The sequence below is a fragment of the Elgaria multicarinata genome, chromosome 1 (genome assembly GCF_023053635.1).
Source record: "Elgaria multicarinata webbii isolate HBS135686 ecotype San Diego chromosome 1, rElgMul1.1.pri, whole genome shotgun sequence".
Classification (NCBI taxonomy): Eukaryota; Metazoa; Chordata; class Lepidosauria; order Squamata; family Anguidae; genus Elgaria; species Elgaria multicarinata.
The window spans coordinates 178,801,711-178,826,251 of NC_086171.1; the positions used below are offsets into that span (position 1 = coordinate 178,801,711).

Here is a 24,541-nt window from a genome sequence, read left to right on the forward strand (position 1 = left end):
AGTTGAACCCCCTTACCTTTTACGGTGGCTCCCATAGCTACTGTTTTTAGAAGCTACAGCGGGCAATGATTTGACTAAAATTGGAAGGAGCTGTGCTTATGGATTTAATTAAGTGTCCTCTATCTCTTTCCCCATAATTGGAGTACCTTGATGCTGTCAGGCAGGTAAGTCTTCATTTTACTCATCTTATGTGACATGCATATCTACTTGCAGCTGCTGAGTTGCCTTAACATTGCTCATGATTTTTCTCTTGTGGCTTTGCTTGTTTTTATGTATCTGGCTATATTCTGGAAAGAGTATCAAGAGTGCCTAGTCTTGACAGGGTTGTTCCACCATTGGTATACAAACAGCAGGTTTTCAAGTTCTTAAGTTTCAGTCCAGTCAGATTTTTGTACTCATCCCAGCCTTTTTTCAGCACAAACTGAAGAGTTTTCACTATAATTCAAAGTTGGGAGTTTATTGGGTAACAGTGTCACCAAATTCCAGCTTACTCACAACATGCCACTTGGAGAGTGAATCTGAATTTGCTGCCTACCTTCTGACTGTTGGTAATGGTGCCGCCGAAGAGTTCGCAGCTGTTGGAGAAGACATGATCAAGATCCCAGGTTCATGCATTGTTAATGACGTTGTCACTGCTGTCTGTGAGACTGACTTTTGCGAGGCAGCTGTCTGTGCTAATGCAGGCAAGGTAATTCTGTGTTCCAAGTGTGAGCACTTTACCATCAATCAGGTGGTATTGGGGAGAATAGAAGGTGAGGGAAAGACCTGAGTGCAGACAAAGACCCTGGTGACAATGCCAGGCTCAATGTGAATATACCCTTTGGAGTTCCTAAACACTCCCAACTCAAGTGGTTTGCTGTCAAACAAGTTGATTCTGAAGGATGGTGGTGTCATCCTGCTACAGAACCTGGATGTTGACTAAGGGTCTTATCAGTGGACAAGATTTATCATACTTGCCATGTACAGCAAATAACTACATCAAGAAACCCTCACTGGAGAGGCTAAGACAAGCAGATTGTCTTGCCAAGCATCAGCCTTGCACCTTTTGACTCATATCTCTCCTTCTGATTCAAGTGTCGCCATTTCCCTATTTGTCTGGCCCTTGTTATTAGCATCAACAAGAGCCAGAGGCAGACTGGGAACCAAGTAGACGTCTATCCCCATACCCCAGTCTTCTGTTATGGACAACTATGTTGCCATGTGTCGTGTGCGCTCATTGGCAAACTTCAAGATTCAAGTAGTTGAGGGACCAGAATAAGGCTTTTACAGTGGTCACCCTGGAGTTTACAAGAATATTGTATTTAAAGATGTTTTGTAAGCATAAAAGATGTAACACTTTGAACGTTTCAAAAAAACTTTTGTTAGTTTTGATTTTTCTCTGTGAACTGTGTAATTTTTTTTTTTAAAGTATGTCAAAACATTCTTAAAATTCATCATTTTTTTAAGTAGCAGTCAAGTTGCTGTAGTAGTAGTTCACCACTGGTCAAGACCTATCACCTCAATCACGAAGTACCACTCTTCATTCTTGCTGGTCACTTCAAAACAAATGGAAATGTCAACATGAAGTACCCAGAAGGCAGGCCTTCTCTGTAGCGGCACCCAACATTTGGAAAACTCTCCCTCATGTAGTTCCGCAGGCAGAAACCATGTCATCTTTTAAACGCCTCCTGAAGTCACACTTCATGCACCCAGGCTTTCCTGGGCCGCAAATAAAATATGCCACTCCATTTTACTCCTCCTTTATTGTATTTGGAAGTATTTTTATGCTGTGTTTTAATATTGTGTTTTTAATTAATTTTAATGTGTACAACAGAGATTGTACACATTATATATAAATGTTACAATTTTTTTTTTTAAAAAAATCCACTTAAAATAAGAGTGCTGATTGCACAGAGTTAACACTGCCTGTTTCCTTCCAATGTATGAGGCACATAGAATAGCAGAGTTGGAAGAGGCCTACAAGGCCATCGAGTCCAACACCCTGCTCAATGCAGGAATCCACCCTAAAGCATCCCTGACAGATGGTTGTCCAGCTGCCTCTTGAAGGCCTCTAGTGTGGGAGAGCCCACAACCTCCCTAGGTAACTGATTCCATTTGTCGTACTGCTCTAACAGGAAGTTTTTCCTGATGTCCAGCCGGAATCATGCTTTTTGTCTACAGAAATCAATGGGATATTTAACTCTTGTTTTTTCTGGGTGCTGGTATGGTAACCTACACATGGGAATGTTTTAGGCTCTTTTCCTAGCTTTCGTGTATATGCAGAATTCAAGGAACTCAGTCAACAAACTTTAATTAGTACATTTATTATTCAATCTATAAAAATGTGTAAAGAAATGTTGCGGGGTGCTATTGCCAATGTTATTTTACATTCAGAATTGCAGTCCTTTGTGAGTTAATTGAAAGCACTTACATAAATAACAGAGGTCAGTCACATTCCTTCATTAATAATGGAGACGTCAGTCACATTCCTTAATTAATAAAAAGTATTTTCATATAAAAAGACACCTTTTTACTGCTTGCATTGAAGGTGCTGATCCTAAAATATTTCTAGATCTGTAGATCTGGTTGATGACAATGGGACTAGCAGGCAATCCCTAGTTAGTTGCATATTAGTTGTCAGATTTCCTGAGTTATCAGAAATGAGAACAGTGTTTGAGCCAAAGGACACTTTTTCTCTGTTTCGTTCTCATATGTTTTCTACTGTCGGCATTCTTTGGTCATCTGCAAGAAGCTGCTGGTGTGCATAATAAAGAGTGTGCCCATGAAGGAGTGCTTCTGTACGCAAGGTGATTTTCTGCAATATGAAGAAATGGTGAAAAGGAAAGAATGAGGGTTGTCAGTTCTCTTTCCACAGAGCTGCAGCTAAGGCATAAGCAAACCCACAGATCCTGTTTCACAGAAAAAGGGAAAAAATTGAGGAGATAGGTATAAATCCTGGAGGTTCCTGTTTAGTCTTATAGAGGGATTTTGTTGAAACATTTAAATAGATGCGAAAATAGAGGTAAGAAAGTATTACATAAGGAGAGGGAGGGAGGCAGCCAGCCAAATACCACCAGCTCCAGACAGACTATCCCACTCCCCTCACAGGACTAACTACCATCTGCTCTGTGGTATCCCAGAGAGAAAGAGGCAGGTAGGTGGGTGAAAACCACCTCAGAGCTTGCTCCACCCACTGCACCACTCCCTGCACAGGGCCATCTATCACCCTCTGCCCTGCAGGAAGGATCCTGATCACTAATTTTGTTTGTTGCGATTTTATTCATGGTTGTTTGACACTACTTGTAAGCTGCCTTGGGAGGATTTGAATCCTGAAAAGCAAGATATAATGTAATAGATAATAAATACAATTTTAAATCCAAAAACTAGGGTAAAATAACTAAGGAATTCTGCAGTGCTCAGAAGAAAGGTTTTTTATTTTTCCCCATTGCTAAAATCAGCAATTTAGGGGACCCAGTAAAGCAGGGGTGGGGAGTCTCAGGCCCACAGGTCAAACCCAGCCTACCTGAGATTTCCATCCGGCTCTCCGGGGTTCTCCAGATGGACCCACCCCCTTTCCTCTGACCCCTGATCATTGGGTGGTTTTCCAGTTTTTGCACGTTCCCACCCCCTCCCCCATTCTAAGAGGTTGAAATGCCTTTCCTAAGGACTTCTCAACACCAATGTCTTATGCTGCAGCTTTACAGGGGCTTCTGTTTCCAGCTTCTTTACGGGATGAAGATTGGCTCCTTTATACAGGCTAACATAGGCTGCTTTGGGTGGGGGCGTTCTTTCTTTGCAAGTTCTATATGTTTAGGGCTCTAGAGGTTGACTACATCATGTAAAGGACCCGCAAACCTCCGTGAGAGAAATAATCACAAACTCATGGTAAAAGCCGTGTGAGGAGAAGCCTTAAGGCTTGGTTATTGTCAGCAAGACCTTTAAGCAAAATATTCTGGTATTTTGGCCCCACCCTTTTAGAGGTTCACTAAAGTCCCTGCTGTACAAAATAATTCAGCAAAGAAACACTGGTTTACCTGAAAGTCACGGATGTAAGTTAAGAAAAAGCCAAGGAAAGAGAAAGCCAAAGACCATTCAGAGACTGTGCTCACGATGTGGAAGGCATAACCCTGTAAAGACAGACAAACAATGTAACTACTACTGTGGCAGAATATCATTGCTCCTTCTAATACTGAACTCAGGTGGTAAATGTTGTCAAGAGGCCTCACCTTGGGTTTTACAGATATAAAATGGGCTGGTAGCCATCCCCAAACCTGAGCTCTCTAGTATCAAATAGCATAGTAGAGGAAGGACTCGGCATGGGGGAGGGGAGGAAAGTTAAAATGTGTCCTTTCCCTCTTCCTGCCTTCAGAAACTCCTCCAAAAAGCTTAGACTGCAGTAGAAGACCCCTGGTCCTGGTCATCTGAAGTCCTGAACAGAAGTATTTATCTAAGGGCAGAGATGGGCAAATTCTGCAGGTTGGGGGGCACATTCTTCACACATACACATGCACCCGGGCCCCACCTCACTACTGCGCTCCCAACTTTGCTGCTGAAATTTGGCATGGTGGGGGAAAAGTGGTGGTTTTGCTTTAGAACCGGACACTCCTAGGGGGCTTGGGTGGTGGGGATGCATTGTGGTGTTTTGTTAAGAATCCTACTTGTTTGCTTCTGACAACCCAAATATCTGCATAAAATATGCTCATTTTCAGCAGCTTTACAGCAACATGGTAAATGACTACAAATTTTTTCAATAAATGTCTATGACCAAAACAAAGTTCTTTAGAAAATGTCTATGACCAAAATACTCTATTTTAAGACCAGACTTTTTAGAGCTTAACTATTTCAGTTTGCTCTTAAGAACGAGCAAGTGCGGTGGTTTAAATATCTGGGCATTATGTTTCATTATAATCAGGCATGGTCCTGCCACCGCCGTGCAGTGGAGAGTATGGCTAAACTTTCAGCATCGGCAATTTCAAGGCTTTATTACTCCCAGGGTAACCGCTATGTACCAGCAGCCATTATGGTCTATAAAGCTAAGGTGGTTAACTCAAGCCCTGTATGATATTCCAGTATGGGCCAAGACATTGGGCCCAGCCTTGGAACGTGTTCATTTGGTCTTTCTACGGAAGATCCTAGGCACACCGTGCTGTGTTCCGTATGCTGCTCTGTGCCTTGAATACTCAGGCGTGGTTGAGGATTGCAAAATATTGGATTGGCATCCTCTATAAAGCGGATAGTGGTAGCCTGATTTTTCACCTCCTCTCCGATTCAGTTATGTGTTCAGGGATGTTAGACTTCTATGCCAAATTAAACTTGCTTGGTCTAAACCTTTTAAATTTGGGTATGTTAAACCAAACTGAAGCGTTCAGGGTCATCAGAGAAAGAACTTCAGATGTCAAGTATCAGGAACTCAACAGTGTAGCAAATACCTCGTGCTCCCCACTATATTTCCAACTGCCTGTTAAGCCTGGTAAAATGGCACCATACTTACAGCTGCTGTACAATCCGCAATTGAGAAGAGCGTTTATGTTAGCTAGGTGCGATGCCCTTTCCTCTGCATTACTAACAGGGAGGTTCAGAGGTATACCATATTCAGCCAGGTTATGTGTATGTAGTGGGGGTTGCGTTGAGACTCATGAACATATATTTTTACACTGCTCTCTCCACGTATCCCAACGGCAGAGATATCTGGAAAAGATCTTATTAAATTATCAAGTTAAATTGTCAAGGATCCGCGGGGTCTGACACTCTACGGACCCTATTATCTGCGGAGGAGGGGAGGAAATGCTTAACAATGTTGCATTATTTGCCCATTATGTAATGACATATCAAAGACTGGGAGCTACATCCAGAGGCATAGTGGAATAGTCAGCAGGGAGATTAGTACTATTATACTAGCAGGCTGAATTGCACAATGTAAGAGTACTAGTTTGTCTGGAGGATGTCATGATGTTTTTGTATGGTTTGTGGTTGTTTTATGCCAATAAAGGTACATTGATTGATTGAGTTTGCTCTGATTCTAGCTTTGTAATTAAGAGAAAACTGTTCTGAACCAATGAGCTACTGCAAGTGTGTGCAGTCCTTATTGGCCTGTCTGGTATTAAACTGAACTGGCTGCTATGCTAATTCCCAATTGCAGGTGTGCAGGATCTTTGCCAGTGAGATACAGCTGTCTCCTTTCATAGAGAACTAATCGTAAGTTAGGACTGTGTGTCACTCTATATTTTCTTATTTCCGTGAATACTCAGCCTAGAACACAAAGAATAAGTGAATGGCCCAGTTCAGAAGACACCTTAAACCACGGCTTTAACCATGGTGAATAAGGCAAAAAGCCTTATTCACTGTGGTTTAACTTGTCTTTTGAATGGGGTCAATAAGTCACTTGCTTTATGTGTAGGAGACTACTACCAATGTAGTACTATGTAATCCTGAGGTAGCTAATACTAATATACTACTGGGTGCTTCTCTGGTGTTAACAACTACCTTCGGGTTAGATATGGATACATTTTTCACAGGATGGGGAATATTTGCTTGTTTATCGAAAGTGGGTTTAGCACAGATCTTGCCATAGCTGGAATATATATAGTAGGTTTCCTCAATTTGTTGTCCTCCAAATGGGTTGGACGACAGCTTCCAACATGCCCAGGTAGCCTGGCCAAGCTTACTGGTGATGACAGACATTGCAGTTCAACACACCTGGTGGGCATAAGTCCAACAGTGCATGCGAATGGCGGAAGATCAGTTCTGCTGGAAGAAAAAGCTTTACAAGAGGCCCTGGTCCAAAGCAGTAAGGAAGATAAAGGTCCAACTCCATAGCACGAGTCTACCTCTGGCTTCTAGCCTTGATGAACCTGGAAACGGCCAGGTCCAGAGGCAACATGTCACCTCATACCAACTGCTGGGAAGTAACAACAGGAGGGGGCTGTAGCCTTCATGTGGGCTTCCCAGAAGCCTACCTGAAAGGAAACAGGATGCTGAGTCTATATTAGCCTTCGGTCTAATCCAGGAGGGCACTTAGAGTCACACTTTTCCGGATGCAAACTGGAAAAGGGTGGCAGGAAGTGGGCCACACTTATGTGTGTTTATTTCTCTGTCACTTTATCTGGTGTGTGTGTGTGGGGGGGGGGGAGTCTATTCAGGATAGCAGAGACCAGGTACCCCACTTCTTTTTTTGGTTATAATATCAAGCCAACTGTGGGATTCAGCTGCATTACTGACTCCTTGCCTGCCTTGCATGTGTCCTGGTGAAATGTTGCTATGGCGTTTAGCTTTGAGGGAATTATTTATTTTATTTATTTCAAATATTTCTAGGCTGCCTTTCAGTGCAGAAGCAACCAAAACAAATATGAATGTGCATAGGCCGCTTGGAAAGTATTCTGCAAAGCAGTGGTCAGATTTCCTGCATGTCTTCTCTTAACACATCTTTTCTCTGAACAAAAATCAAACTTACTTTCTCCTGCGGGTCCCAGTGCAGCTTCTGTATGAAACCAGTTCCATACAGGCCACTGTATAAAACGGTGGAAGAAATAAACACTTTGCAACAAGCTAAGGAATATCTGAGAGACAAATGGCGAGTGCTTTCACATAACATTCATCCTTGTTTGTGCCTCCCCCCACCGCACCACTTTGGTTGGGGAGGCTTCACTGTGAACTCGGCCGGCACTTCGAGGAGACGGCTGAGTCCCGAGGTAAGGGCTCAAGTGGCTCCTGCAAGAGCTGGCTGAATGTGGTTTGCTCCTGCTTCTCCTTCCCCACTGAGGAAGGGGAAGCTGGCTGAGCCTCTCACCTGAGGAATGTGAAGCATGTGGAGAAGGAGAAGCAGGAGCTCCTGCAAGCACTTGCCAATTGCAGTCCCTGGACTGAGTAGGGGACGCAAAGGATGCAGAAGTGCCAAATGGAAGAGCTCCAGCTGGCACTTTGGCTGAGGACCCGATGATGCCAGGTCAGGATGTTTTCTGACCTAGGGGACAATCTGGCCCCTGGACAGAATCTAGATCCCCACCCATTTTAAAGTGTGATAACCAACCACAGACCAAATGACCTGCCCGAGGTCTAACCAATGCTGAACAGATTCATTTTGTTACCTCTTGTGCCTCTGTTTTGTGCCCTGGAGAGAGAGGAACGAATGGAGTTACACTTGTGCAATTGGACTTTCCCCCGCCCCCCCTGCAAACAGATGTAGCCCAAGGGGATTCAGCTGGGGGAGGGAATCAGCAGAATCAGAGACTCCACCTTGCACTAATTAAAGTGGTTCCTCCTGCTCACACCTGGAGCTCTCTGGATCCTGCTCATAGAACAGGCTTCCAATCATCCCCTGCCAGGTGCTGAGGAACAGAAGTGGGAGACAGATAATTATTGCCTTCAAGCTTTACTTGCGGCCTTCTTAGGGCTCCATCACACCAGCGATTTATCGCACACTCACCATGCCTGGTATGCAGTTTTGCAGCCCAGTACTCACATGATGTCATCCATGTCCTGCACCCATTTTGCCTCTTTCCCCTCCATATTTCATTTCTTCTTGGAGCGGGGAAAGTCTGGATTATTTTCCTTACATTCGAAATAAATGCGCTCCTCCCTCCTGTGTATTGGTGTCGTTGCATTCCATCTGACCATCCAGTTCTTTGTTGGGGGCGTGTGTGTCTAAGGGTGATCTTGTTAACAAAAGAGGGCAGGGCGGTTCTCCACTCAACTGTGAAGGGGGAGGGAGGGAGGTCTCATTTAACTCTATGTTTTTATTCTTGAGTAGGCATGACCAGGGGTACATTTTCACCTTAAAAGAAATGTGAAAAATGCACCCTCCTTGCCTGTAGCTCCCTAATTTTTAAAGATAAAGAGATCAAACTTGCCACAGTGATAGCTCTTCGGTAGAGCTTTCAGCATGCCAAGTTTGAATCAGATTGGGTCATCCCTTGATTTTTTAGGATTTTTTTTTCATTTCCCCCCTTAAATGCTTTTCTGGATAGTTCACCAGCGTGAAGGATCGATTTTCCTTCCCTTTGGTCAAAAAGAGATGAACTGATCTGATTCAAATTTGACATGGCTAAAGCCTTCCTTAAGTGCTATTGTAATGTCTCAGGTTCTATAACCAGGATGCGGAGAGGCAGATTACAATCATCAGATGTATTTTATAGAATTTACTTTAAGAAGATTTAAGAAATAGTAACATGAACAAAACAATTAACATCACTATGAATCAACTATATTCAAGTCTTTTCTTCAATCCAGTTCTCTTTCAGGTGCCAGTGTCAGGTTTACTGGACCAGCAACAGATGTGTATCCCTATTCACTTGTCTCTCTTGTGTAGGTGCATTCTTCAGTAAACTACAGCCTTCTTCTTCTCCCAATGTTGTTAATTTCTACTTTTCTCCCCGTTCTCCCTCTTCCTCCTCCTCTCTCACAACTCAAACACTGTTTTTCAATAGACGTTTTTGCTCTTCCCTCACTCCATTCTTTGCCTCTCCCACTTAATTCAGCCAACATTCCAAGGCCCTTGAACAAAGGCATTACACTATCACTGTGGCAAGTTTGTTCTCTTTATCTTTAAAAATTATGTAGATATAAGAATTTTTGTTAATTTCCATTTAAAACATTCCTTAAAATCAAGGGATAAACTGATCTGATTCAAACTTGGGATGGCTAAAGCCCTCCTTAAGAGCTATCACCGTGCCAAGTTTGATCTCTTTATCTTTAAAACATATGTAGATATAAGCATTTTGGTTACCTTGGAGCAAAGGAGGGGTCCTGACCAACTTTACAAAAGAAATTAGTTAAAATTATTCTTCATATGTCCACTCTTTGAAATGAGCAAAACAAACCTTTATTCCTCCTCCCCTGTAAACCTTTCCCAAGAGGTGGGGTGGGAGATTTCACTGGCATAGTAGCACTCCAGGTGAAAAGATACATTTTCTGAAAGAGCGCAATGACACACAGACGTGAAAATGCCCAGCACTGGACTCGCTAAGGAAACAGAAGGGAACTGCGGATGAAAGCTGGATAAAAAAGTAGGTGTGATGGAGCTCTTAGAGACATCTGGTTGTCCACTATGGGAAGCAGGGTGCTGGAATAGAGAGGCCTTTGGTCTGATCCTCAGGCTCTTCTTATGTTCTTACACTTGCTCAGCAGTAAGCACTGTTAAAATCAAAGCAACTTCTGAATAAACATGGATAGGAATGACTTGCAGTCCTATGCATGCGTTCTGCTAAATGGATCCCACTGAACTCAGTGAAATTTAGTACAAATTCAGTTTCTTTTTTATGGCAAATGTGTATAATATGCATGATGTATACTTAATAGCTACTGAAGTTCATACTTTCTGGGATATTTTTCAGCACTGCCATAACAATTGCTCCTTTTTAGCCATTATTTCTTTGAATCAAAAGTGTGCTTCAATTAAGGGTACGCTTTTTTGGAATAGCTCACAATCACCGTTTGCATTATGTTTCACCACAAAGGATACTACTTGCGATGCTTGATGCACACCACAGCAGAACTGTCAATCTGATCCAAAAAATGCCCTTCCCGTGAATCTCTGGTTGCATCTTATAGGAAAGAATGGTCTGAACCAATATATAAACAGCTCCGATTCCAAATGTGAGGACAGCTCCAATTACGTGCATGGAAAACCAAGTGCTTCTCTAGAGGAATAGAATGTAGTTCAGATAAATTCATAGATAGTTATATCTGAAAGTTTAGGGTTTAAACAGCGTGATAACCAGTTACAAAATTGAACCATTGGCTAGGAGACTCCCAACAAAAACTCTAAATAAATAAATAAATGCAACATTTGTTAGAACATTCAGAGTCCATTATTGGAAGTACTTATTTTAGCTGATCACTTATATCGCACCACAATCCACGTTTATAAATATTTTTTATTGATAGATACGTTATATAGGGTCTTAGGCAGGAATAGAATAGGGAACTGGACTGTTCCATTTTGCCTAATAGATGGATCGCTGCTTGAGCATCTCTATCTGATACATCTATGGATCTCAGGTTACATCTTCAGCAAAACCTCTTGTTCCACAGCATTTGAATGCCACAACATCTCTTTAATAATGGGGTTGTCTAAGAGCTAATTCCTGGAGGAGTAACACAGCTAATGCTTCTTTTAGTCATATGCTTTGACAATGACCAATAGTTGTGTCTTTTTGGGAGGAGTTTATTATACAGATTAACATGATCCGCATCCTTTCGTAGATAAAAAACTGATTTTACAACATTGGAAGAATAAACTAATGATGCTTTCGATATGTGAATAGGCGGTATGTAGATGCCACTTGCGAATGGATACAAATATGGATATTTGGTCTGCCTTTGTTGAAGTTTATGTATACTTCTTAGAAAGCTGGATTAGAAAATTAGTATGAAATAATCTTCATCCTAACTTTACTCTCAGGCAAATTTTCCAATTAACTCCTCCTTTTTTGGCCTCTTTTTTTTTTGCCAGCTTAGGTGAAAATAATATTCTACCCAACTATTGATATAGCAAGATCAGCTTCCTATTTATTTTTTACATTCGATCCCATCATTCCTTCAAATTTGTACTATATTATTCATTTATTTATAGCATTTTTATCCCACTCTTCAGCCAAAAAGGGTCTGTAATTTATATCCTGCCTTTCCTCCAGGGAGCTCCAGATGGCGTATGTGCAGTTTCCAGGTTAGCCTTTCACCAGTTACCAACTGCACAGGGTAGGCAAACTGGTGTCCCCCAGATATTTTGAACTACAACTCCCGTAATCCTTGATCATTGGCTGTGCTCACTGGGGTTGATGGGAGTTGTAGTTCAAAACATCTGGGGGACTTCAGGCTCACTACCCCTGCTTAGCTTCAAGAAGGTTGCTGCATTATGTGCCTTCAGACAAGAACTTGGATGGCATTTTAGCCTTACAATGACCCTGTGAGAAAGGCTAGGCTGAGAGATTGTGACCAGCCTAAGGTCATACAATAAGCTTCATGCCCAAGCAAGGATGGGAAGACAAATCCAACACTCTAGCCATGACGCCACACAGATTTGCAACCCTTAAAAATAATAAAGAGAAGCCAATATCTTCAATTATCACAGATTTAGAAACAATTATGCAAAAAGCCACTTAGGAGTAGGGGTCCATTTCAAAAAGAAGCTCCTGAGATTAAAAGGCAAACTGAACGTAACTGATAACTGAGAACCCTAGAATGATGCATTTGGAATTAACTCTGATGTCTTGTAGTGATAAACTGTACACATCATATGAAAAGAGAGGAAATCACCAATCTACAAAATGGGCATTGGTATTTTAATTTTTACGAACCGCCCAGGCAGCTTCGGCTATTGGGCAGTATAGAAATGTAATAATAAAGAGACATAGGTGACATTTGAGATACAACAAAAATAACTTTTCTCAAAATAAACATTATTAGTTTGTTCTCAAGAAGCTAGGAAAAGTTTAGAAAGCCAGATGGCACATCCAGCTACAGTCAAAATATTTATTTCGTTCAGTGTGAGCAGGTGGTATACAAGAACTACATTTTCTCCCCTTGTGTAGGTGAGACTTTTAACTCCTAAGTGCTACACTGCCACCCAGTGCTTCTGATGCAAAACTATACCTACTGCTACATTGTCAGGTTCTGACTGACAGCTTCTTCAGATGGGAGGGAAATTGCATTTTCTTCCCATCGCTTTGCCCCATGCTACTGTCCCACAAAAGGATGAGCAGCTTCCTCTTTCTTCACACACTGAAGAAAGAGGAAGTAAATTGCCATTCAGTGGGCAATCTTATCGTGTTGCTTTTCCTGCACACCACAGGAAATGGTGGCACTCTTCACTGTAAGAAAAAAAATCCGATTTTCCAGGATCTTTTTTTTAAAAAAACAGGAAAGTGACCATAAGGAGTGGGAGGCATGCAGATGGACAGTGTCGTGAAAAGGACCCGTGAAAATCTGTGAGTGCCTAGTAACAAGCATGCTATAAAATGCTTGTCTGATGATCCTCTGAGAATTCCAGAGTGCTAAATAAGAAAACCAAGACACTACCAGCAAGTTGACTCATTAGCATAATTGATCATAACTGAGTGACTCAAAAAATACTAACTTTTGCTCCAGCATTGGCCAATGTGTGTCACATTTTCTTGTTCTATGTCACACTGTTTGGTGCATAGATTCATTTATTCTGCTGAACTGTTATTTTGGGGGGTGATATCAACTTAATTTTGTATTTAATGACCAGTTTCCTTTGTTCCCATTGTAAATTAATGTGCTTGTAACTATATTTTCAATCTGGTTTTTATTTCATATCGTTTTAATATTTTGCTTGCCCATGTATCCATTTTTGATATGCAATATGGAACAAACAAATAAATAAAACTGTACGAATTGCAACTAAGTAAATTGACCTAGGGAGACTGCTGGTGAATGGCAATTTTACAACTGCTTTGGATGGCAAGCAAAGTCCAACAGAGAAGAGAAACACATTGAGAGATGAGAGAGTACTTTTCAGATGCAAATTCCAGAGGGATAGTCATGTTAAATCCATTGCAGCAAAAACACTGAAGGGTGTTGTGGCTCCTTCAAGTCTCACTAATGTATTCTGGCTTAGGTTTTTATGGAAGATAGCCCATTTCATCATGAAAGCTTATGCCAGAAGAAACATGTTAATCTTTAAAGTGCCACAAGACACTTTATTGTCTTTTCAGATGCATTCACTACCCACATTTATGACAGAAGGCAATCAGTAATCAACTTCTCTCTAAGAAAGATCTATCACATGCTTATGATTAGTATATGTTCCTCTGTAATTCCCCAAAAAATTAAAGGTGAAGCACAAACCTGGAAGTTTGCAATGATGCACAGCCCAAAGCAACTAACCATTCCTAACACAAAGCCAACCTTATTTAACCGGAGGATCTTGGCATCTTCAGGATTCAAAGCAATGACTTGCTTGTATCGGACAAACATGGTAGCAATGCCTGTGAAGGAACAATCCAAATACAGTGAGGATGGGGTATGGGAATCTGTGATTCAACTGCAAAATAACAGAAGCCAAGGGTGTTGTAACGGCCATGTAAAAATAGTTGTCAAATACTCAAAACACAATGAAAGAAATGTAGAAATAAAGGCTGTGTGTTGTGTCCAACTGATATCCCTCTAAAATGCATCGAGGGCTTCCGCCAGGGATGGAGGCATTGTTGTTGATTTGCCCTCCCTCCTGCATTCTACAATACCCCACTAATGTGTGGGAGAACCTTCAGAACAGTATGGGAGGTGGTATAGGAAGCTCCAGGCAAGAGGGAGAAATGGGCAAAAATCACCTCCCACACTGTTTTACTGATGGAAGCCTCGGTTGGATCACAGAGTATCCCATCAGAGAGCTTTGGCTATTGGACTGTATAAAAATGCAATCAATCAATCAGTGGAATGCTGATCAGTATCAGTGTATGCTGATCTGATAATTGATTTACATGATATATAATATTGCTCTTCTATTTTACCACAATACGGGCAGATTTAGCAAGATTATTCATGAAATAACTAATATACAGTTATCATGCTGCCACTTCTTTCCCATACAGTCATTAAGATCCACCGATGGTATCCTTGCCCCCGTTCCATCAGAGCACCAGTTCCGCATCAAAAAAGCATCTCAGTAACTATTCTGTTCTGAGAGCTATAGAATTCCTTCTTTCTGAAGCCACACCAAAGGCATAGGTGTGTGAAAGGGGTGTGCCAGGTGTGCCCAGGCACACCCTAATGTCTCAAGCAATAAGCGCTGAATTGAGGGGACCATTGAGTAGGAGTCCAGAAGGGGATCAAGACACAGTGAGAACAGTCTTGTGGCTGCTTTGCTGCCGCTACCCCCAACAGCACACCGTTGCTCCCAGCAGCAAGACTGGAAAGGAATTGCTCTGCTGGGAACCTCTCTGACGGGAGCCACGCTTCAAAGAGGCCAGGAGGACAGACCCCAAAGGCTAATATCACCTCATAAGACCCTCCTCTGGCTGGTGTTCCCACAAAGGCCCAATGCTGGGACCTCCCATGGTCAGACAAGCTGAACGTGATGTAGGGCATCAGTGTCTACAGTGTTTCAAAAATAAATGAATAAAAATAATGTCCTTTATGATTGAGTATTCAACAAATGTTTGACTTTAAAAAAAAACCCTGGGTGTACACCCTAAGGAAATGTGTTGCACACACCTGTGACCAAAGGCCTAAATCTATATATCTCCCAGAAGTCCAGTATCCTTTTTTCTGTACTTACCCAAAAGAGTGGCAATATTTAACATTATCCCAAACAAACATCTTTCAGGAGGTGTTGTCCCTGTATCACTGAAAGAAAAGCAACGTATGATGCTGTGATGCAAATCAGGGTGGATTTGATTTAAATCATGATTTAAATCACGACTTAAATCACAATTCAGAAAGACTCGATTTAATCATGTGACCCCCCCAAAGTGCACTCTATTCATTGATTTTTTTGAAACTTAGCACTTAGCAATTGTGATCTCTGCAGACACAAATTCACAGTTTTGAGAACTGTAAAACCAAGCATCTGTGATATCTTCTAGTTAGAGAAAATGCCCAATAATCTTACAGAAACCTTACATGACACTGTGAATGGATTAATGGAATTCGTTTACCAAAAAATTTAAACAATGCATGAATATACAGCCTCATGCTACATAATTAAAAACAAATCCTTATTTCATGATGAATAACCTTTGGACTATAATGTACCTTAAATAGAAAACTATCTTTAGATAGATTTTTCCTCAAAAAGAATTTTATTTAAAAAAATCCGACTTAAATTTAAAAAATCCGATTTTTTAATTTTTTAAAAAAAATCATTGATTTTTATCCACCCTGATGCAAGTAAATTTCTAAAACTCACCAAATGCACAACTAAAATTGGAAGATAACAATATTTATACATACCTATTTGTTGATATCAAGAATATGCTGGCTGGCTGGGGAAAGTATGGCTATTAAAAGAGAAGCAGTGAAGACAGGAAGCATGCCCACATAGAAAAGGAATACTTCAACTGCTACTATTTCAGTATGTATTGAAGACTTGTTATAAAGTAATCTACATTAAGTCTGACATTCCACTTTATAAAAAATCTTAAACAGTAAGATGCCACAACTTTTAATGTGCATTCATATGGCTTAAAAAAGGGTTTGCCCAAAAAGGGTTTGGGGGATTGGGGAAGGCATTCCTAGGGAGTGACATTATGGTACACATAACAGTATAATAGTAGACGATTTGCTCACCTGATGTATGGCACCAAAGGGTCAACATGCCGCAAGAGGACTGCAGCAATGTACGAAAACAAAAAGGAAGCAGATGACCAAATAACGAGGGCTGAAGGCAAGCTACTCAGACCTTGCTGAAACCACCACATCTCCAAAGTATCTCCCAGACCCAAATGCTGTGAAAAACAAACCGATGTAATTAGTAGTATCCCTTCTTTCCCCTCTCCCTTGCCTCAAAAGCAAGCAATTCTTTTAGTGTGTGTTCTTCTTGCTTTATGCTGAGAAACACAGTCAGGCACACCCTTTCACTGGATTAGGACTGTGTCTGGAAAGTTTTGATTTAGTTTCACTTTTTGCACTGTGTTGCAATTCTAGCTCAAATGAGGAAACTAAAAGTTATCGCAGTACAGAAGCTCTGATACACTGGAAAATAGAAAGATATTTTAGGCATTGTGTGTCCATGTGAGGAACCTAGCCAGCAATATTCTTGCTTTTCTCAGAATTTTCATCTCTCAGAAGGCACAACAACAAAATGATCTCTCTGTGTATAATAACTTGTAGGACTAAATGGCACTGCAGACACAATGGCTGGAGATCTCTTTTATTAATTTAAAGCATTTTTATCTTGCTATACCCCAGTAATCTCCCTCATTGTTTATTTTTTCATTTATTTATTTAAAGCTTGCTACCTAATTTTTCTTGTCATTTCGTTTAGTTGTTGTTTGTTTAAAGACAGATAATACAGTGCAAAAATTAAAAAAATAAAATATTTACAGAAGAAAAAAGTAAATATCTATCACAATTAATTGCTTTAACACCCAGCTGTTACCCAAAAGAAGAGTAGCACTGTAAGTTTGATTTGTATTATTCCAGGGGGAAAATGAATAGAGCCCGGGACTGTACCAAAAGGATTCCTAATTTGACATTCCTTTTTATGTGTTCACTCCAATGAGATTAACACATCCCTCTGAGAAAGCAGGGCCACAAGCCTCAATATACTTGCTCTGTATGTAGTTGCAAGTGAACTGCATGATGGGACTGGAATGATGTAAGTGCCTGAATGTGCTGTGTGGTGGAACCCGAAACCACGGGTTCCTGTGGTTCGCTGAGTGGTGGTCAAAGAATCTCAAGACACAATTTCTCTCTCCTTAGAAGGTTTATTACGAGCAGCGCTGCAAGGTGGCAGTCTGAGGAAACTGCCCAATAATTTCAGGAAATGTCAACATATTTATAGGGTCAGTTCTCCTTAGATACCATGGCAGAACTTTCCCACCAATCATAATACAGTTCTGAAAATGCAACAACCAATGAGAAGCAAAGCATTTAGGCATGTACAGAGTTTGAGTGCTTCTCTGGCTAGAAGATACCACAGTTACAGAAAAACAGCAAAATATCTCTATCTGTTATTTTCTCGGTTATCTTTCCTTGCAGACATCCTCCACCCTCTGACTGCCGGCGTGGACTATGCCTATTTTGTCACATAGTTTCAGCATCAACTTAATTCTAAAAGCAATTGCAGCATTAAAAACAAGGTTTAAAGGAACAGGAAGCCATGAACTTTATGAACTATAGCTAAGGATGATAGGCCATTTTCCTATACCTAGGGGCATAGTAAAAGAACCAGCTAAATTTCCACGACAGCTGTAATGCTGAAACTGCTTAATTAGAAGTCAATGCTTAATTGGAATTTCTAACTGTCAAGATCATTTGATATAGTACGCAACAAATAAGCTAACTTGATAAGGACTGAACATCTAGGTCAATCTGACATTGCTAGAACGGTTATGGGCCATCTGTTGATAAAGTATTTTCTTTGATCTGTCTTTGTTGTACTTCAGAATTTTACCAACTGCTAATTGGTTAAGATGCTATTTTGCCAAGTGCTAATTACTAGTTAAGATGCTATTTTGTATAAATATACCTGCTTTTCACACTGCCAAGAGATATGTTCTTTGTCTGTAGGACCCTCTCCATGCAGCTGCATTAAGCTCAATAAAACAGAGTCGACTTACAACCAAAGTGGATTTTTATCCTTGACACCTTAATCATCCACTAAGAAATATTTCATTCCAGTATTTAGTTAGAATTAAACCTAACTGAGACAGTATTTAATATGAGATATATATTTCCCATAGGAATTAATAATTCTTTAGTTACATCCAATAGAAATAATTTTAGACAAAAGGAAGTTAGTATTTAATTTTTTTGATATTACCCTACTGACACCCTTTACCATTTCTGAGTCACTGCCTAGGGCAGAGATGGGCATTTATTTATTTTTGGCTATGAAGGGCTGTTAACCCTCAGGAGGAGCTAATCAGAGTTAGAAGCCATCAGACCAGAGCTGATAATGGGCTGAATCACACACAACCTCTCTCTCTCTCTCTCTCTCTCTGCCACCACCTCTTGCTGGGCTCGCTGCTCCCCACTTCCCCCATTGCAAGGCGGCAGCTCCAAGAATCCTGAAAAGAGAGTAAAACTCTGGTGTTCGATGAAGTAAATGAATGGTTTTAATAGTTTTCTTTCAAGAATAATCAAACGATTAAAACAATAGTAAAAATCATGTACTGAAGGCTGATAAAAGACAGCTGTAATCTACTGAGCAGCGTGTATGACTTTCTACGGATAACAAAGGTGTTGACACTACGGCACAACAGAGAAGACTTAAAGAACTTTTATCTTGCCTTTCACTTGAAAATAGATGGAAGTAATCACCACACACAGCTCCTGAGGAAGGACCACTTCGGGCCCGAAATGTTGAGCTCCCAATACACGATTTTTACTATTGTTTTAGTCGTTGGATTATTTTTGAAAGAAAACTATTAAAACCATTCATTTACTTCATCGAACACCAGAGTTTTACTTTCTTTTCAGTACCAGTGTTTTGATGTTTTCCCCCCTTTCTACTCCAGGCAGCTCGAAGAGGCCATTTCAATCCTTTCTCTCCCACTCTGTACACCCATGATGCTAGCCTGTTAACCAGCCATCCAGCCTGGAGCCCCCCTCCCACTGAGCATGGTGGCAGGGACGGCTTTTGACGCTCGCTGTAAAAAGGGTTACATGAGAATCCTTTCCGTTTTCTCCCCCTCGTCCTACTCCATCATCCCAAAACTCTTCGCAAGCACCTCCTTGTTCCAGGATGGCTGCGTTCTTTATTCAAAGTACTCTAATGCCTATCTGCCCCTGGTGCTACCCCCACTTTCCTATCAAGATGCTGATCCAGAACCTATTCATTCACTCGCACAAACAAAACAAGACATAAATCACAAAGAAAATAGATTAATACATCAATGGTAAATGCTTTCTTTCCAATAAAGGTGTTTATTAGGATTGGAAGCTTCCAGATGAGGCTTTTATCATGCCACCCTGTGTCAATCACAAAATTTGACCAGCCCTCCAGACAATGATATTGTCCACTTGCAACCGTCCCATATTTCCCCACCACTTCTTCTGGCTTTTTTCTTACAGCAGAAAATCCATTAAAGAAGAAAAAGAAAGAAGAGCAGCACTATGCGTCTTAATTGCTAGTGCTAGAACCTTCTCCATCTGGAGGCACCTAAAGTCAGCTTCAAGTTGAGACAGGACTGCAGATTGGAGCACGGAGCTACTGCAGTAGCCAGTAAGTAGAGAATGGACATGGATTTTTCCATAGCACAGTCATTTGATCACAAACCAGAGGCTAAAAATTAGGAGCATTCATACTGCCGAATAAATACAAAGGCATATTGAGAATGGAAACTTTCCCTATCCAAAATTCAGAGAATAGGCGGGAGATTTCTCGAATTGCACAGAGCCCAGATTTTACATTTTTTTAAAAAAGCCACCAGGAAGTTACAGTGCCTGATTCTAGGACAAAAGACTCTTATGGAACAGGAGCAGCAATAGTTGCCACCTTCCGCCAGCAACCTAGCAGGGCTCCTTGTGCCGTTTTAACAGCTGCACAACAGTCAGAAATTCAACAGGGAAATACCGCCCTGTATGGAGCTCCGCTGATGGGGAAACCATACCCACTGAATTTCCGCCTGCCAGGCACAGGGTCTCTGCGTAGTTCCTGGCACTGGCGACTTCCAGCGCTAAGTGAGCGCTTTGCATATGCGCTCCCTTTTGCCACACAGCGAGAAAGGAACGGAGGCTGGCTGGCTCCCTCCCTCCCTCTCCCAGCTGGTGGGCACCTCGTATGACCCCGTCCCCTCCTACCACCAAAGTACACACTGATATTCGATCCTACCGGGCAAGGTTGAAGGGAGGCGTTATTTACCGTCTCACTCTCTCCCGCAGCCGCCTCATCTCCTCGCAGCCGCTCCGGCCACGGTCACCTCCCCCTCTGCGGGCGAGAGAGATAACAAGCGGGCTGGCGCGTGCGTACAGGCACGCGCGCTACTCCCGCCTCTCCCTCACACAGCCAATCCCCACCTGCCCTCCACCTTCCTTCTCTTCACTACCCGCCCCCTCCCGCAGGCGCGCCTTCGCCTCCGTTAGCTGCCTTCCACGGTCGCGCGCCTTTCCTAAGCAACCAAAGCCCGGCCTTGTTTACGGCAGCCGCAAAAGCGACGTGAAAGCGCCGCCTGGGCGAAGAGGCTGGTTGAGGTAAAAGCCGGGTGTTCTCAGTGCGCTTCAGGGTGATGGGCTCTGTCGGGGGGCGGGCGCCGGCGCCGGGTCTTCTCCAGATTCCGCGGGGGGGCTGGCTAATGTAAGTTTTCGCCTCACACGCCCCCAGGGTCCTTGGCAAGGAGGGACGGGGGACCCTCTCTCCTCCCCCTGCGGTCTCCTGCGCATGAGGTGGGCTGGGTGGGTGGCTTTGGCTTGCGCTGCGTGGACCCCGGAGAGGGATCTTGGCCTTGGCTTCTCCCCACCCCCCTCCGCCGGGGACGGTGCGTGGCGCCAGGCAGAGGGCTGCCGCAGTTCGTGTCCTGTCAGTCAGTCGGTGGGGCAGTCCTTGAAGCGATGTAATCGGAGCGGGTGAGCCTCGAGTGCCAGGACGAGGCGAAATACCCCCCCCCCGGCCCCACTCCGACACACGCACCCCCCCACACACACATGTCAAGGTTGGTGTCAGGTACAGGTGTGTCAGGCTCGGGATAAGGGATGCTTGCGCTGGGATTTGAGCTGTAGAAGGAACTGCCTTGAATGGAGTCAGACCTTTGAGCCCTGTTCTAGTCCGGCGCTGGCTACTCTGAATGGCAGCGGCGGCCTCTTCAGAGGTCTCAGGCATGGGTTTGTTACCTCCTTACTACCTGCTTTCCTTTCACCAGAGACGGAACCTGGGACTTTGTACATTGTTGTTTTTATCATGAATAATGATGATGATGATGCAATGCATGTCCTCTTTATAAGAGGACACTTCCCTGCACAGAGGACTTATAATACTTGCTTGAAAAGTATGTGCGGTGCCACTAGGCTATGACCTCACTCTCCAATTTGCTGCCCTGTGTTCCTTTGCCACTCCGGTAAAGAGCAAGCTCCGAGTTACCTCATTGGCCTTCTGTGGCGTGTTTTCTATATCCTGATCACCTGGGGGAGTGTCATAAAGATTGCTACTGACTGGATTAGGTCTCCACATTGTGCTTCTCCATTATTACCTTGGGTTTGAGGGTGGTGCTTCAGATTTGCCTACTTAATTGTAGAAATTTAGTTAGCCAGTATGTGGCAACCTTCTGTTTACATTTTCTGCTATAAGGGCTGCCTGGGAAATGCTACAAAACTGCAACGTTTTTAAATTGGGGAGTTCAAGGAAAGCATTTGGAATATGTATCAAAATACTAATAACTGCATCCATTCAGGAGGCTTGAATAAAATTCCTTTGTTTTATCTATTCATTTTCTGTTCTTGTTTTAGTGAATCCTGTATGAAAGTTTTACTTCCCTTTTTTGTGTCTTTGTAAATTCAAATGCATTAGTTGGGTGTCTTCTTCTCATACTAACAGCAAGAAACTAATAAAATGCTTTTTTTCATACTGTAGAGCACAGGTTCATTTCCTAATGGAGAGACTGGCTCCTCCAAATATCCCTGATTGAATAAAGGTTCTTTATTAAAACTGTCCCCATGTTTTGTTATTCATCCTTGGGTAGTTCCTGATTTTTGCCCTAACACTACTGAATTGACTTATAGTTATAACTAGTAGATGCCAAGACTAGTTTGGTGACCACCAAACTAATAAACCAAAACTTTACTTAGCTGCTTTCATTATCCAGAGCCAGTATGAGGAACAGGATAACCTGGTACAGATCCTTTGAGAGATTCTGTACTTTAGTCTTCCTTATGGAGGAATTAGCATCACTGCTGTATTCAAGAGGAGGAGTTCCAACTGCCCCCAGCCAAAAAGTATAAACTCCAAGTGTGGCACTGTATGGTCACTGTTGCAACTTTCCTGATCTATGAACCAGTCCTGTAGTCTTTGCTTTTAGAGCGTTGTTGTGAGAGCAGTGGGTATCTCATAAAAAGATTCCTTCTGGATCAGACCATATTGTCTTGTATCTTATTTCCCACTCTGGCAACCAGATGTCTATAAGAAGCCCAAATGCAAGCTATGCAGGCAATTGCCCCCTCATTCCCCTGGAGCATGTATCTGATTCTGGGAATAGTATATAGCCATCATGAGTAGTATCAATAGCTTTATTTTCTATGGATTTGTCTAATCCCCTCTTGGAAGTATTATTATTATTATTATTATTAAAAATAATAATAACATGGACCGTATTATCATTATTATTGTGTCATCAATGGTGCTTTCCAGTGCAAGGTAAGCAAAAGAGAATGGTTTCAGTGCCAAGGAGTGTACAGTCTAAGTTTGACTGTGGAGGAATCAACACAGAGAAGGTGAAAGGGGATGAGAAGGATTACATGCTTGAATAAGAGCAAATGCAGCTACATTTACTTAGCCTTTGTTCCAGTTGGAAAGATAATTAAAAAATTAATTGAAGTGCACCTTCAGTTGATGTAATATACCAATATCTACTGCAGGCTCCTGCTGGAGAAAGATGGGGAGGCAGTTTTTACCAGTTTCCCCTCACTCTTGCATGCCTACCTTCTATGCTGTTCCCACTCTTCAGAACAGCTTTTCAGGGGTCTATAGGAAAAAGGGGAATTGGTAAAGATCACCTTTCCCTGCTTCCTCCAGCAGGAGAGTCCTGTGGATGGAACTCTACCCTCTGGATCCAAGCTAATGCTTTCTGGGAAACGTCTTTGTACTATAGATTTTTAACATTTATGAAATAGTTTTATTTGAATGACCCAGTATTCACTCAGGTCTTAAACTTAGTTTTGGCCATGACAAGAGTGGTGTAAATGAACCGCCCAGAGAGCTTCGGCTATTGGGTGGTATAAAAATGTAATAAATAAATACATGTTAATTAATGAACTATAAGAAAATATGCAGTGAGCGTCTTCATAAAATGAATTAAAGGCACAATCCTGTGCATGTTTAGACAGAAAAAGTTCTGTAACTCCCAGCATTCCCCACCATGCACATGCATAGGATTTTGCCTTTAATAACTTAAATAAAGTATAGCCAGCATGTCCTTTTGGATGTTTAATTTTTAAATTTATCAGTAGCAAGTACAATGATTGGCATGTGTACAAAAGATTGCCATATGGATCTATTTTTCATTAAAAATCTGTAATACAGCTTTTCCTAGAAATGGATGAAGAATTTTTGTAGCACATATTTCCAATGCTACTAGAAATTAATTTCTTATTCTTGGTCCATTTATTGAAACAGAAGGAAGAATTTCAACAGCTCCTACAGTAGTTTATGGTTACCTGCTTATTATTATTATTATTATTTATTTATATAGCACCATCGATGTACATGGTGCTGTACAGATAACACAGTAAATAGCAAGACCCTGCCGCATAGGCTTACAATCTAATAAAGTTGTAGTAAACAATAAGGAGGGAAAGAGAATGCAAACAGGCACAGGGAAGTGTAAACAGGCACCGGGAAGGGTGAAGCTAACAGTATAGAGTCAGAACAAACTCAAAGTTTAAAAGCTATAGGGAAAAGAAAAGTTTTTAGCTGTGTTTTAAAAGCTGTGATTGAGTTGGTAATCTGTCCTTGAAATCTCTGAACAGTTTTTGATGTATAAGTAGGTTGATCTTTCAGATATCACACTTTTGACTCACTTTTTTGGACCTGTGGGCACAGTTGGGAATTTGGGAAAGTGCTATGGACACCACCTCAAAATGCTGAATCAGTAGATTGCCACTTTGGCATGTACCTCTCTTGTCTGTGGATCTTAGGCTGCATTTTATTTATTTATTTATTTATTTACAATATATACTGCTTCCCATTCAAAATTTCAGAGTGGTATACAAGATAAACTAAACTAAAAACAGA

At 41.8% G+C, this 24,541-nt stretch overlaps 2 protein-coding genes across 10 annotated transcripts in view; one reads left to right on the forward strand and one right to left on the reverse strand.

Moving 5' to 3' along the window:
* Positions 1-2,284: 2,284 nt before the first annotated feature.
* DRAM2 (DNA damage regulated autophagy modulator 2) lies at positions 2,285-20,541 on the reverse strand. Of its 5 annotated transcripts, none has more exons than XM_063144244.1 (8): positions 20,465-20,541; positions 16,225-16,382; positions 15,215-15,282; positions 13,786-13,925; positions 10,436-10,613; positions 7,430-7,512; positions 4,014-4,106; positions 2,285-2,794 (listed from the first exon to the last, which is right to left on the reverse strand). In XM_063144244.1, exons 2-8 carry the CDS (start codon positions 16,353-16,355, stop codon positions 2,687-2,689), a joined length of 801 nt encoding a protein of 266 aa, XP_063000314.1. In that variant the 5' UTR covers positions 16,356-16,382; positions 20,465-20,541; the 3' UTR covers positions 2,285-2,686. The 5 variants fall into 5 exon arrangements, with proteins under 5 accessions (XP_063000314.1, XP_063000295.1, XP_063000278.1 ...); XM_063144225.1 differs by lacking the exon at positions 20,465-20,541 and adding an exon at positions 20,218-20,326 and having other exon boundaries at positions 13,846-13,925; XM_063144208.1 differs by lacking the exon at positions 20,465-20,541 and adding an exon at positions 20,218-20,326.
* A 145-nt stretch (positions 20,542-20,686) lies between these two features.
* CEPT1 (choline/ethanolamine phosphotransferase 1) overlaps positions 20,687-24,541 on the forward strand; it is a 28,998-nt gene continuing 25,143 nt past the window's right edge. For 2 of the 5 annotated variants that reach the window (XM_063144290.1, XM_063144307.1), the window contains exon 1: positions 20,692-20,793. The gene's annotated coding sequence lies outside the window, so the exon portion shown is untranslated. Of the gene's footprint in view, positions 20,794-20,814; positions 20,897-24,541 lie in introns of those variants that run through there. The other 3 variants (XM_063144322.1, XM_063144298.1, XM_063144314.1) reach the window with 3 other exon arrangements.

What these genes read in the sequence shown, in the direction of transcription:
- DRAM2 (XM_063144208.1), bottom strand. Translation starts at nt 20,298, where the DNA reads ATGCAAAGCGCTCACTTAGCGCTGGAAGTCGCCAGTGCCAGGAACTAC. An exon ending in AAATATTGCCACTCTTTTGG is followed by an intron (nt 13,926 to 15,214) that starts GTAAGTACAGAA and finishes GTTCCTTCACAG; the next exon opens with GCATTGCTACCATGTTTGTC. An exon ending in TGCATCAAGCATCGCAAGTA is followed by an intron (nt 7,513 to 10,435) that starts GTATCCTTTGTG and finishes CTTGTTGCAAAG; the next exon opens with TGTTTATTTCTTCCACCGTT.